A 13,992-nucleotide genomic window follows, 5' to 3' on the forward strand; every position below is an offset into this window, starting at 1 on the left:
GTTCGCGAGCTGGAGAGTGATGACCAGTGGGTCATTGTGAGGAAACTGGACATGGGATGCATCATCCTCAGTAAAGGTTATAGGCTGAGATTCAACCTTTTGGTATTTTGGAGCTCTGGGTTCGGGTTCATAAGGGGACCCGTCCCCAGTTTTTAACTCGTTCACATATCGCTTCTCGGCGTTCTTGCCCGATCCTGCGAGGTGAGGCCAACCCGAGATGGTTACCACATCTTCTCCATCAATTGGAGGGGGTCTCTCTTCTTCCCTAGCTCGGGAATTGTTGTTTTGAACAGGCGGTAGCGCGGCTGTCCTCTGGCTGGTAGAAGCCTGATTATTGTTTTGGTTCCTGACATACTGCCTGAAGTATCCTCTCGAGATCAGTCCTTCGATCCCGTCCTTTAGTTGCCTGCATTCATCAGTAGTGTGCCCAGTATCTCTGTGAAATCGAAAGTATTTACTTGAGTCTCTCTTGGACTTTTGATTTCTCATGGGGTCTGGACGCCTGAAAGGGACCTGGTTTTCATTAGCCAGGTAAATATTCTCCCAAGACTCGTTGAGCTCAGTGTACACCTTGTACACGGAGAAGTATCTTTCCCCTTTCTTCTTCTTTCCTCCTTCTGCCTCGGGGTTACTTCCTTCATTCTTCTTTCTTTTGGAAGGATTTTTGGCAGGGGGTTTCGAGGTCGACGGGTTCGCCGAGGTCGAGGCAAAGTTTACGTTTATCGTTGTAGTTATGGGCTGAGAGGTCATATTCAGCGTTGACCTCACCTCTTCTACATTGACAAACCTCTGAGCTCGTCGATTAAACTCAGTTAAGGACCTCACAAGCTTCCTCTGCATATCTTCCCAGAGGGGACTTCCCAGCATTACCGCAGCTTGGACGGCCATTAAATGACTGTTGTCGTCTACATCCTGAGCTCGGGCGACTTCCAAATTAAATCTTGTAAGGTAGCTCTTCAACATTTCATTTGGTTGTTGCCGGACGTTGGTCAAGGTCGATGCCTCAGGTCTTACCCCGATCATGGCTCTAAACTGCTTCTTGAAGTCTTTCGACAACTGATCCCAAGAAGTGATTGAATGTCTCTTATATTTTTTGAACCAGTTTTTCGCTGGTCCTATAAGTGATGCTAGAAATAACATGCATCTGAGCTCGTAACCCACATTACTTGCTCTCATTATAGTGTTAAATGTACTCAAATGACTATACGGGTTGGACTTCCCTTCAAAAGGTAGGACATGAGGAATCTGAAACCCTTGAGGAAACAGAGTGTTGGAAATGTAGGGAGCGAATGGCTCAAGCTCCTCATCAGAATCTTCGTCTTGATTCCGACCTTGCTCATTCTGTAAGAGCCTAAATGCTCTTTCCAGTTGGTCAATTCTATCCTGAACTGGGTCCACATGGGGTCTCGCCTAAAATTCGTTATCATTGATCACAATTCCAGGCTCGCGCCTTCGTAGGGGATCCTTGCGCCCATTTAGGCGATTTCTCAGATCTGGGTTTGAGGGATTACCGCTACCTCGATTCTGATTCAGGTGTTCCCGTAAGTCAGGGTGGTTCCTTTGGCTCCCAGTATTTCTACGTCCTTGATCATACATACTGACTGATCTGGGGTCCCCTGTGTCATCACTGGCGAGGCTCGTTGCATGATTTTTTCGACATGGATTCCTTTCAGGCTGCCTCGTCTCTACAATGCGAGACCGAGACATTTGGCTTCTCGTAGGCTGGGCGGCTCTCCGTTCTCTAACCGCTTTTCCATTCCCCTGCTTCCGTCTAGTCTGCCTTTCCCTATCAGCCTGAGTCGGTTGTGTGTTCCTCCGAGGCGGTGAGGGATATCTTATTGGCGATGGAGGGAACTGTATGGGTGATGGTGGCTGCCACCAGTTTCGGGGTCTAGATGGTCCTGAGTTCGCCTGTGCCGGCTCGGTAACATTCTGCGTGTTACCAGGAGCCTAAGTCCGAGCCTCTGCGGGGGCTCGGTTATTCCCAGTTTCTGCTAGTAACTCTGCAGCTGAGTTAACCGGAGCTCTAGCTCGAGTGTTTCTTCGGGGTCTCGAGGGAGCAGATTGTTCTGCTGGTGGCAGAGGTTACTCCGTTCTTCTTATGGCAGCATTTTTCCGAGGTCGCCCACGAGGCCTGCGGGGAGGAACATGAACGTCCCAAGGAGGTGGGGCTTGGTTCTCATGCAAAGGTTGAGGATGAGTCACCTGCACCTCTGTGGCTAACCTAGTCAACTCCTCGTTCCGCTTCTTGGCCTCAGCCAACTATTTTCTTAACTGTCAGTTTTCAAGTTCCACAATGGGGACGTACCGTTCGGGATTATAATACATGTCCTCATCATCCCTGGGTACTGGAGGTCCTCGAGAATCGGAGGACTCACTTCTCTCTTCAGGTTCTGGATTCGTCATTAGCTGCTTCCCAGGGCGTCGTGGATAGTTTTCTTTATGAATATTATGATCATTCGTGACCATAGCTAATCAGGGATTATACTGCTTAAGGCTCTCAATGAAAGCACCGAATTGTTAATGCCGTTTTTTGTCAACTTAAAATGTAGAGCAATTAAACAATAGGAACTATGGCGCAGATGAATAATACATTAGAACAACAAGAATTTTACGTGGTTCAACAGTTAACTCTGCCTAGTCCACGAGTCTATTTTATTAAGACTTTGGAGTTTTCTGGAAATCCTTCAGGGATGAATTCTCCAGAATTTCTCTCAAGATATCAAAAGATCCGTCCTTTACAAATGTTCTTGACCTCTCTATTTATAGAAGGTGTTAGAGTTCATTCCCACATATTTCGGGAAGATACTCCTATTTATTAATGAAAATAACGATATTAAATTCTGTAACTCCTATATACAAGGAAACGTCCCCTGAAGACCAGGGGTTGTATAGCAGACTTGTTAATATCCCTTTAATGTTGGGATGTTACAACAATAAATATCTTTAAATGCATGAAACGCGTCTCATCAGATGACCCATTAAGTCGTTCGAGGTCAGCAATCAGCATCATGCCGGTCCAGGTCTATAGATAAGTTATGAGCTAGCCACCTTACCCTAAGACCAGCTCAGAGCGAGTAAATACCACTGAGGCTGTTACACTCTGAGCTTATACTCATGCCAAGCTCAGGCTACTTGATCCGAAGACACCTGGCAACGGATATACCCCAATGCTATGTCTTTCGAGCTTAGAAAGAACTTCGAGGTTACATATCTTCGAGGTTGCCGCCTTGCTTCGAGGGTTTGACATCTGGACCACGAACATGCACTTTAGATATCACGAGCTCACACCTGGCAAATCCAGCTTTCGAGGTCACAATCTCAGGTCTCGAAATCTGGGTGTAATAATGAGGACTTCACTCAAGATATGCTAGAAGAAGGATCCGATGTGGAGGATTAGACGTATATAAGAACACATCGTTAAATTTATTTTATGCTGTTTTAGAAAATTTTCACTAGTTTGTAATTAGTTTCTTATTTTTTTTTAATATAACAAGTTATTTGCTATTGTTATTCATTGTTTAGTAAGTGTTAAGAATTTTGGATTCAATTGAAAGTGTAAAGTTTAAATTCCTCTCTTATGGGTTATCCCATTTGTGAAGGCCCATTTGCTTTGCATTATTAGATTGGGTCCAATTTAAACGAATAAAAATTAATAAAGCAAGGCTTCAAATTCATGTCTTTTGGGTTCAAGTGGAAGTTAAGGGGCCTTAGTAGTGGGTACGATAAACTGAACCCAACTCTAGTTAAGACCCATTTACCCAAGTTGGACTTAATTGTAATAGGGTAGTTCTAATAGATAGATGGACCTAACAGACAGTAGTACAATAGGCTTAGTTATAACCTCTACTTGTTTTGTTTGTCTTAGCTTTTATAACTTTTCTCTTTTGGGGAAACAAAAAAGACACATGGAACAGGAACCAAGAAGATCTGAAAGACTAAATGGCTAGGGAAGAGGCCGAGACAGAGGCTGAGTAAGGGGAAGGGTGAGGAAGAGGAGTAGCTGCCACCCCCATATATGAAGAATTTCTAGCAGCCACAGGAGTGCCAGAAGCACCCAATGTAGTGGAAGAACCGGCAGCTGTTGCTACTCGAGAAAATTTGGAAAGAGAAAATGCCCGTCTTAGGGCAGAGCTAAGGAGAAGGGAAGAAGAGTTCCAAATAAACTCAGGGCAACAACAACAAGTGGCGTATCAAGTCATTCTTCTAGCACAATTACTACAGTTGGCAGAACCTCTCTACGAGGCAGTGTATGAACGCTTTAGAAAGTAGCAACCACCAAATTTTGACGATGGATTTGACCTAATAGAAGCAGAAGAATGGCTTCGATCGGTGGAGTCCATAATAGAACACATGCAGCTGGGAAATGAAGATCGAGTCTCATGTGTTTCAAGCTTGCTAAAGAATGATGCCCGCATCTAGTGGGATATAATGAAGTAGACTAGAGATGTGAACGTTATGACATGGGATGAGTTTATCCAAGTTTTCAACAAGAATTATTACAGTCCTGCGATTCTAGCCCCAAGGGTGGACGAATTCATCGCGATTACTCAAGGGAATTCGACTGTGACAGAGTATGCCAGGAAGTTTGATAAGCTGGCTAAGTTCGCAGCGGACATGGTACCCACTGAGACGATAAGAATTAAAGATTCGTGAAGGGACTGAAACCTATGATAGCCCATGAAGTAAAGTTGATTAGGGTAATAACCACCTATGCATAAACATTAGAGGTAGCCTTAGAAGGTGCCCAGGCAAAAGAAAGGATCTGGAAGGAAGGTGCGACCAAAAGGGACGCCAAAAATAATAACAATGAACAGAACGACCACAAACAAAAACATGACGGTGGTCAAAATCAAAAATCGACAAGAAGAATAAGACTGCATCAGAAAGTAACGGGAAAAAGAAGCCCTACGTGGAATATCCCCAGTGCCTTATCTGCAAGATGCCAATATAAGACAAAAGGTTGTTTCAATTGTGGAGAGGAAGGGCACATTAAAAATGATTTCCCAAAGTAGAAGGACCAAAAGAAAGATGACAAGCTTGTGCCAGCCAGAGTTTTTGCTCTTACTAGAGTTGAAGCAGAAACTAGTAATACATTGGTAACAGGTCAAGTCACTATCTCTGGTAAACTATGCAATGTTTTATTCGATTTAGGAGCTACACATTCTTTTGTCTCTATGAATATGATTGACAGCTTAGATAAACCATGCGAACTTTATAGAGATAAGTTTGTCACGGAGTTACCCTCGGGGGAAAGAATGTTATCTAGTAGAGGGGTGCGTAGCATTGTAGTTAGAATCAAAGGAAGAAAGTTACTAGTAGATTTGATCGAGTTAGACCTTAAGGATTATGATGTAATTTTAGGCATGGACTGGTTAGCAAAACATGGGGCAACGATAGACTGTAAGGGTAAGACAGTCAACTTTCAAACAGAAGGCAGAGAACAGTTCACCTTCAAAGGAGAAGTTTCTCGAACTCGTATACTGATAGTCTCAGCTCTCAAAGCTCAACGGTTAATCAATAGTGGTTGCCAAGAATTTCTAGCCACTGTTGTGGAAAAAACACGAGGGACGCAGCTTGAACCAAAGGATGTACATATTGTATGCGAATTTCCCGAGGTGTTTCCAGAAGATCTACCGGGATAACCTCCGAGTAGGGAAATTGAGTTTGAAATAGAATTGGCACCTGAGACGACACCAATCCCGAAATCTCCCTATAGAATGGCACCTACCGAGTTAAAAGAGTTAAAGATACAACTGCATGAGCTTTTAGACAAGAATTTCATCCGACCAAGCTATTCACCTTGGGGAGCACCAGTAGTTTTTTTCAAAAAGAAGGATGGGAGCATGAGGATGTGCATCGACTATCGAGAACTAAATAAAGTGACGATAAAAAACAAATACCCTTTACCTTGAATAGACGTTCTTTTTTATCAACTACAAGGATCTACGGTATTCTCAAAGATAGATTTACGGCAAGGGTATCATCAACTAAGAGTATGAGAAGCATATATCCTAAAGACGGCTTTTTCAAACTAGATATGGACACTACGAGTTCCTGGTAATGTCTTTTGGCTTAACGAACGCACCAGCCGCGTTCATAGACCTTATGAATCGAGTATTTAAGGACTACCTGGATAAGTTCGTTGTGGTGTTTATATATGACATATTGATCTACTCAAAGACAAAAGCCAAGCATGAAGAGCACTTGCGATTGATGTTGTAATGACTCAAAAGTCATCAATTATATGCTAAGTTTAAGAAATGTGAATTCTGGTTAGAGAAGGTGGCATTTCTAGGACACATTGTGTTTAAAAATGGCATAAAAGTAGACCCAACCAAGATCAAAGCAGTGAAGGACTGGCCCAAACCCAAGAGTGCCACAGAGGTGAGAAGTTTTCTAAGGTTGGCAGGATCCTATAGACGATTTGTTGAAGGGCTCTCCAAAATAGCTACACCCTTAATAAATTTGACACGGAAGCAACAAAAATTTGTATGGACGGAGAAGTATGAAGAAAGCTTCCCAACATTAAAGGAAAAGCTCATATCAGCCCCAGTTTTATGCGTCCCAAATGATAAGGGCAAGTTTGTAGTGTATTGCGATGCGTTGAAGCAGGGACTTGAATGTGTTTTGATGCAAGACGAAAAAGTGGTAGAAAAGTGTGAAATCTATATGGACCAAAAAAGTCTAAAGTACTTCTTTACGCAGAAGGAGCTCACTATGAGGCAATGGAGGTTGCTGGAGTTAGTAAATGACTATGATTGTGAGATCTTGTATCGTCCGGGAAAGACTAATGTCGTGGCAGACGCACTTAGTAGGTAGAGTTACGAAAGCATATCAACACTTAAGGGGATAGTTCAACACTTACAAGATGATATTAAGATGTCCGGAATTGAGTTAATAACTGGACAACTAGCTGACCTCACAATCAAGCCAACACTAATAGAGAAAATAAAGGAGAAACAACAAGAGGACGAGTTTCATCTTAAGATGAAGGCAGCACTACAAAGCTCAGAGAATGTTGATTTCTCCTTGACAAAAGAAGGCATGCTACAATATAGGAACCAAGTATGTGTGCCCGAAAGTGGTGAATTAAGAGAAAGTATTATGAAGGAAGAGCACACTACTCCATAGTCACTTCACCTGGGATCGACCAAGATGTACAAAGATGTCAAAAAAATGTACTGGTGGCTAGGGATGAAGAAAGACATAGCATAATTTGTAGCAAAATGCCTTACATGTCAACAAGTTAAGGCTGAACATCAGAGACCCGCTGGAACTTTGCAACCATTGGAGATTACCAAATGGAAATTGGAAGATATAGCGATGGACTTCATGACGGGATTACCAAGGACCACCAAGTAGCATGATTATGTTTGGGTGATAGTAGATACACTTACAAAATCTGCTCACTTCTTGCCAATAAAAATAGTTTATAATGCTGAGCAGTACTCAGAGCTTTATGTGGCGGAGATAGTGAGACTACATGGAGTTCCAAAGACGATAGTCTCCGATAGAGGATCAATTTTCACATCAAAGTTCTTGAAAGGTCTACAACATGCAATGGGCACTAATTTAAAACTAAGTACAACATTTCACCCTCAAACCGATGGTCAGTCAGAATGTACCATACAAATATTAGAAGATATGTTGAGGGCATGTGCTTTAGACTTCTCAAGATCTTTGAGCAAGTATCTTCCATTAATAGAATTCTCTTACAACAATAATTATCAGGCAACGATAGGCATGGCACCTTATGAGATGCTATATTGACGGAAAAGCCGATCACCACTTCATTGGGATGAGGTTGGTGAAAGACGATATTTAGGACCCGAATCTGTAAGAGAAGCAACTGAGGCGGTAGAAAAGATAAGACAATGAATGGTTGCCGCTCAAAGTTGCCAAAAGAGCAATGCCGACGCTTCAAGTCTTCTCAAAGTTTCTCTAATGAACTGTTGAGGCCCGTGGTCGGGTTGTACAGTGCAGGGGAGGCTCGGGCTGGGCTCGACGGTGGCTAGGGGTTTTGGGGCTCGGGGGGTGGGCTCGACGACGCAAGGTCGGGGCTGGCTGGGCTAGACGGCGTGGGGGCTGGGGATCTCGGGGTTGGCTCGACGGCGACAGGGACCTGTCGACAGCGGTGGTGGTTTCGGCAGGAGCTAATTCCAGGTATTTTTTTTTATTAAACATTTTTTTATTAATAATTGTTTATATTTATTTTATTGCAGATATGTTATTTTTAAATTTGTAATGGATTGTTTTAATAATTAGAATTGTTATGTTATTTATTTGGCTGCCTGGGATTGTTTGATATGTTGTGTATGTAGGTTTTTAAAAATTGGGGATGTTCGATTTACAGCTGTTATGCTGTCGGAATTTATAAAAAATTGATGGATCTTTATTTAATCATTTTTTGTCAATTTTTTCAAAGTAATTATTATAGTTATCGAAATAATTACAAATATCGATTTCTAATCCAACGATTTAAGTTTACGAACTTTAAACATCATTATTAAAGGATTTTATGGTTTCTTTTTAACATCCAAGGGACGGTTTTTGAATGGTAATTCTATAGTAAACTTTAGAGTGTAACTTGATGATTTTCGAGCATATGTTTTATTATAAATGAATTTCTATTATTATAATTATTTTATTAATAATTATATAGATAGAAATCGATTATTATGACCCCTAATTGAATTGATTATTCTTATTGTGTAAATATCTTTGAAAGTTTATTGATTAAAGTTTTCTGAGCGTGGAACATTAGACATTGGTTAGTTTGTACTCTTTGAAATTCTTTTGATAAAAAATGGGTATGTTTCTTTTGTTTGTTCACCTTGTTTTTAGTTGGTAGGAAAGTTTAATAATTCTAACTTTATTCACAACTTAATATTAAACTCATAGATGCTATAATAATTAATTATTGGTCAAATGTAAAATAATAATAATTTTATATTATAATGTGATTTTTCATATTTCAGGGATAATTTTAGAAAGAAATTCATGGCAGTCAATTCTTACTTTGGAAAGACTATTGTCGATGATAACTCTAGGATTTAGAGTTATTTTTATAATCTTTGAACTTGCTTTTCAAAACTAAAAAGAGTAATAAGTCCTTATTTCATGTAATTTTGTCAGTTTTAGTGTGTTATTCTAGGTAGTGAGTCTGGGTAAGAGTTAGGTTTGTATTGTAATATTTTTCAGTGTTTTTATGTAAATTACTGTGTTTGTGTTAAGCAGGAAAGGAGGCTGGAATAGGTGTTCGGGAACTTTGGATCAAGAAGGGGAACAAATCTGGAAACAGCATGTTGCTGTTCTATCAATGCTATAGCAACCACAACGTAGCAATCGGCAGGGACCAGTGAAGAATCGTGACAAATTCCAGCTGGACTTAATGAAGAATAAGTGATGCCTAGGTGGCGAGATTGTTGTACAATGAGTCAGCTGGATGGTGTGGCAGAGGACAAGAGGGCACAATTGACTTTGACTTACTAATTAGGGTAAACCAAGTACCCTAAAGGGGAGGCAGCTGACATATTGAAGGGACGGATCATTTTTTGGAGGATTCTGACTATTTTTCACTGAGAAAAAGTACAGAGAGAAGGAGAAGGAAAGAAGAAGAAGGGAGTACGAAATAGGAGAGAAAAAGAAGACAGACGCCTAAGGGGGACTAGAGCTCAACACTCAATTCTCTCTAATCTCTATTTCTCTTTAATTTTGTATTATTTTCTCATCTCAAATTCTGCTCAAACTCCATGGAAACATTCTGTACTGGTTTTATGTTTACAATTTCAGCTATGAACTAACACTCTAGAGATTTGGGTGGTTATGAACCCTTATGGATGAACTAAATTTCTAAATGCATGGTGAAGTTTTTTTTGTCATAGTTCAATTGAATGTGCTGTAATGTTAATTGAATGTTAATTATTGGCCATATTTAGCATTTATTAAGTTAGATCTAACTTGGAAAAGGGAAGTCTAACTGAACCCATTCAATTGATGCAAGAGATTCATCTATTTTTAGGTGATTTTTAGTAGTGGAATAGGACTATTTTGCTGCCTTGTATAACTTAAAGATTTGGTGCTTGATGGATTGTTTATAGTTTGTTTTAATACAGGAATGTATTGAGGGAGGTTATAAACAATAGATAGTAAGTTTTGGGAAAAACTCACTGGGTTTTACGAAATCTGTTAACTGTGACATAAATTGCTGAACCATTGCTGTAGCAACTGGAACGAACCAAGGGGAATTAACCACCTAAATCTATTTTTCTCATATCTGAAATCCACCCAGAATTCTTTCATTTTAATCTCTGATTTTTAGTTGAATTAATTTGCTCATTTGCATTTATTTTCAGAATTAATTACACAACCTTTCTCTTGATTTGGTTACTGTATTATAAGCTGTTTTTGGTTGATTTTACGTTAATTTAGTTGAAAAGTCCCTGTGGAGATGAACTTTGATACATTATCACTGTATTACTTGTTGTCGATTGTGTATACTTGCGCATATTTTAATCATTAGAAAATTCACAACAAGTTTTTGGCGCCGTTGCCGGGGACTTTAAAATTAAATTCTGTTTTATCAACTATTTTACAGTTTATTTTCATTGTTTTAACCTTGTTGGTTTGGGTTGTGCAAACTCAGGTACCTACAGTGTATGAACCAGCAAGAGGACAGTGAACTTGCTCCTATTGACCCCGAGATCGAACGAACTTTCAGAAAAAGGAGAAAGGATCAAAAGGCTAAAAGCCGAGGCACTATGGCTGAGCGTGTTGATGATGAGGGGGATGGCCAGCAGGTTACTAATCCCATTGTTTTGGCAGATGACAGAGCTAGAGCAATACGGGAATACGCTGCCCCCATGTTTAATGAGCTAAATCCCGGCATTGTGAGGCCATAAATACAAGCAGCTCAATTCGAGCTCAAGCCAGTGATGTTTCAAATGCTCCAAACCGTGGGGCAGTTCAGCGGGATGCCAACGGAGGATCCTCATCTCCATCTTCGTTCATTCTTGGAGGTGAGTGATTCTTTTAAGCTTCAAGGAGTGAGTGAAGAAGCATTAAGGCTGAAGCTATTTCCATTCTCATTAAGAGACCGAGCTAGATCATGGCTCAACACTTTGCCTCCCGATTCCGTTACAAATTGGAATGACTTGGCTGAGAAATTTCTGAGAAAATACTTCCCTCCCACCAGAAATGCAAAGTTTAGAAGTGAGATTATGTCATTTCAGCAGCTGGAAGATGAGTCCACTAGTGACGCGTGGGAAAGATTCAAAGAGCTTTTAAGAAAATGTCCACACCACGGTATCCCACACTGTATACAGATGGAGACCTTCTATAATGGCCTCAATGCAGCTTCTAGAATGGTATTGGACGCTTCAGCTAATGGAGCCATTCTTTCCAAGTCTTACAACGAAGCATTTGAGATTTTGGAAAGGATCGCAAGTAATAACTATCAATGGTCAAACACTAGAGCTCCTACAAGTAGGAAGGTGGCGGGAGTTCTTGAAGTAGATGCATTAACGGCTCTAACAGCTCAAATGGCCTCAATGACCAACATCTTGAAGAATATGAGTTTGGGAGGAAGTATTCAGCCAACTGCTGCCATTCAAAGTGCAGAAGTGTCATGCGTGTATTGTGGGGACGGGCATACTTTTGAGAATTGCCCTTCAAATCCAGCCTCAGTTTGTTATGTGGGAAATCAGAATTTCAACCGCAACAACAACCCATATTCGAACACCTACAATCCAGCATGGAAGAATCATCCTAATCTGTCATGGGGGGGTCAAGGAGCAAGTTCAAGCACAGCACCAGCACAAGGAAGACAAGCATATCCACCGGGTTTTTCACAGCAGCCAAGACCTTCACAACATGTTCAAAACTCCCAGCCGAACTCTTTGGAGAATCTAATGAGGGAGTATATGGCTAAGAATGATGCAGTAATACAGAGCCAAGCAGCTTCTCTTCGTAATCTTGAGATGCAGCTCGGCCAGCTAGCCAATGAAATGAAAACTAGGCCGCAAGGATCTTTGCCTAGTGATACAGAAAATCCAAGGAGAGATGGGAAAGAACACTGTAAAGCTATTGAGCTGCGGAATGGTAAAAATCTGGGAAATTCTGAGGAGATACAGGGTAGTGGAGAGCCCACTTCAATCCAAAGTGAAGGAGAAACAAGTAACAAAACTGCCCAGGAAATTTCTGAAACTGGCCCAATTGCTACAGCAAAGGGTCAGCAAACTGCTCCAGTAAATTCTGGTCCTAAACCGCCCCTTCCATTTCCGCAGCGATTTCGCAAACAACAACAGGATGGTCAGTTCAGAAAGTTTTTGGATGTACTGAAACAGCTGCATATTAATATCCCCTTGGTCGAAGCATTGGAGCAAATGCCGAATTATGTTAAGTTTTTAAAAGATATTTTGACGAAGAAAAGGCGTTTGGGGGAGTTTGAAATTGTAGCACTTACAGAAGGATGCAGCGCAATGTTGAATAGTAAAATACCCCCTAAATTAAAAGATCCTGGCAGTTTTACAATTCCGTGCTCAATTGGGGGTAGAGATGTGGGAAGAGCATTATGCGACTTAGGCTCTAGTATCAACCTTATGCCTATGTCAATTTTCAAGAAGCTGGGCATTGGTGAGGCACGACCCACTACTGTTACTTTACAACTTGCAGACAGATCTATGGCTCATCCCGAGGGCAAGATTGAAGATGTGTTAGTTCAAGTGGATAAATTTATATTTCCGGCGGATTTCATCATTTTAGACTATGAAGCGAATAGAGAGGTACCTATAATCTTGGGTAGGCCTTTTCTTGCTACAGGGCGTACTCTTATTGACGTGCAGAATGGTGAACTTACCATGAGGGTGAATGACCAACAAATCACCTTTAGTGTGTTTAAAGCTATGAAATTCCCGGATGAAGTGGAAGAATGCTCTAGAGTTGACGTTGTTGATACTTTGGTAGCTGAGAAGTTTAATGAAAGGGTGGAAAAAGCTGCTATGGAAACTCAGATTTTTGGAAGAGAGGAGGAGTATAGCAGTGAAGATGAGGAGATGATTACATGGGTAGATTCTTGCCAACCAACCAAGAAATTTAGTAAGGTGTTTGAAGCTCTAAATCTGCCAGAAAAGCACTTTCAGGCCCCTAAGCCATCTGTTGAAGAACCACCTCAGCTTGAGTTAAAGCCGCTGCCAAGCCATTTGCTGAAGAGGCATTGCTGAAACTGCTGAAGCAGCATAAAAGGGCGATTGGATGGACAATGGCTGATATTCAAGGGATTAGTCCAGCGCTTTGTATGCATAAAATCTTGCTGGAATCTGATTGTACTAGTTCTGTGGAGCAGCAAAGGCGTTTGAATCCAGTAATGAAAGATGTAGTTCGAAAAGAGGTCATTAAGTGGCTTGACTATGGATTATTTATCCAATTTCTGACAGCAAGTGGGTGAGTCCTGTCCAATGTGTTCCGAAGAAAGGGGGCGTTACAGTAGTTACTAATGACAACAATGAGCTTATTCCCACTCGTACAGTCACCGGATGGCGGGTTTGCATGGATTACAGAAAACTCAACAAGGCCACTAGAAAGGATCATTTCCCTTTGCCCTTCATCGACCAAATGTTGGACCGCTTGGCGGGGAAGGAGTTCTTCTGTTTTCTTGACGGGTATTCTGGGTATAATCAGATTTCTATAGCGCTGGAAGACCAAGAGAAGACTACTTTCACCTGCCCATACGGCACATTCGCTTTTAGAAGAATGCCCTTCGGTTTGTGCAATGCACCGGCCACATTTCAGCGGTGCATGATGGCGATTTTTTCAGATATGGCTGAGAGTATTTTGGAGATATTCATGGACGATTTCTCTGTCTATGGGGATTCATTTGAAGGTTGCTTGGAGAATTTAGAAAAAGTCTTAAAGAGGTGTGAAGAAACTCATCTAGTGTTGAACTGGGAAAAATGCCATTTCATGGTGCAAGAAGGCATTGTGTTGGGGCAT

General features: G+C 41.2%; 1 protein-coding gene and 1 non-coding gene across 2 annotated transcripts; one reads left to right on the forward strand and one right to left on the reverse strand.

The window, feature by feature from the left end:
- Positions 1 to 10,937: 10,937 nt before the first annotated feature.
- On the forward strand, positions 10,938 to 13,223 carry LOC133784894 (uncharacterized). The gene has a single exon (XM_062224161.1). The coding sequence runs from the start codon at positions 10,938 to 10,940 to the stop codon at positions 13,221 to 13,223; it is 2,286 nt and encodes a 761-aa protein (XP_062080145.1).
- Positions 11,205 to 11,311, reverse strand: LOC133787605 (small nucleolar RNA R71). Its single transcript, XR_009872615.1, has one exon. It is a non-coding gene; the product is annotated as a small nucleolar RNA R71 (small nucleolar RNA).
- Positions 13,224 to 13,992: the final 769 nt, after the last annotated feature.

Source organism: Humulus lupulus, chromosome 6 (assembly GCF_963169125.1).
Source record: "Humulus lupulus chromosome 6, drHumLupu1.1, whole genome shotgun sequence".
Classification (NCBI taxonomy): domain Eukaryota; kingdom Viridiplantae; phylum Streptophyta; class Magnoliopsida; order Rosales; family Cannabaceae; genus Humulus; species Humulus lupulus.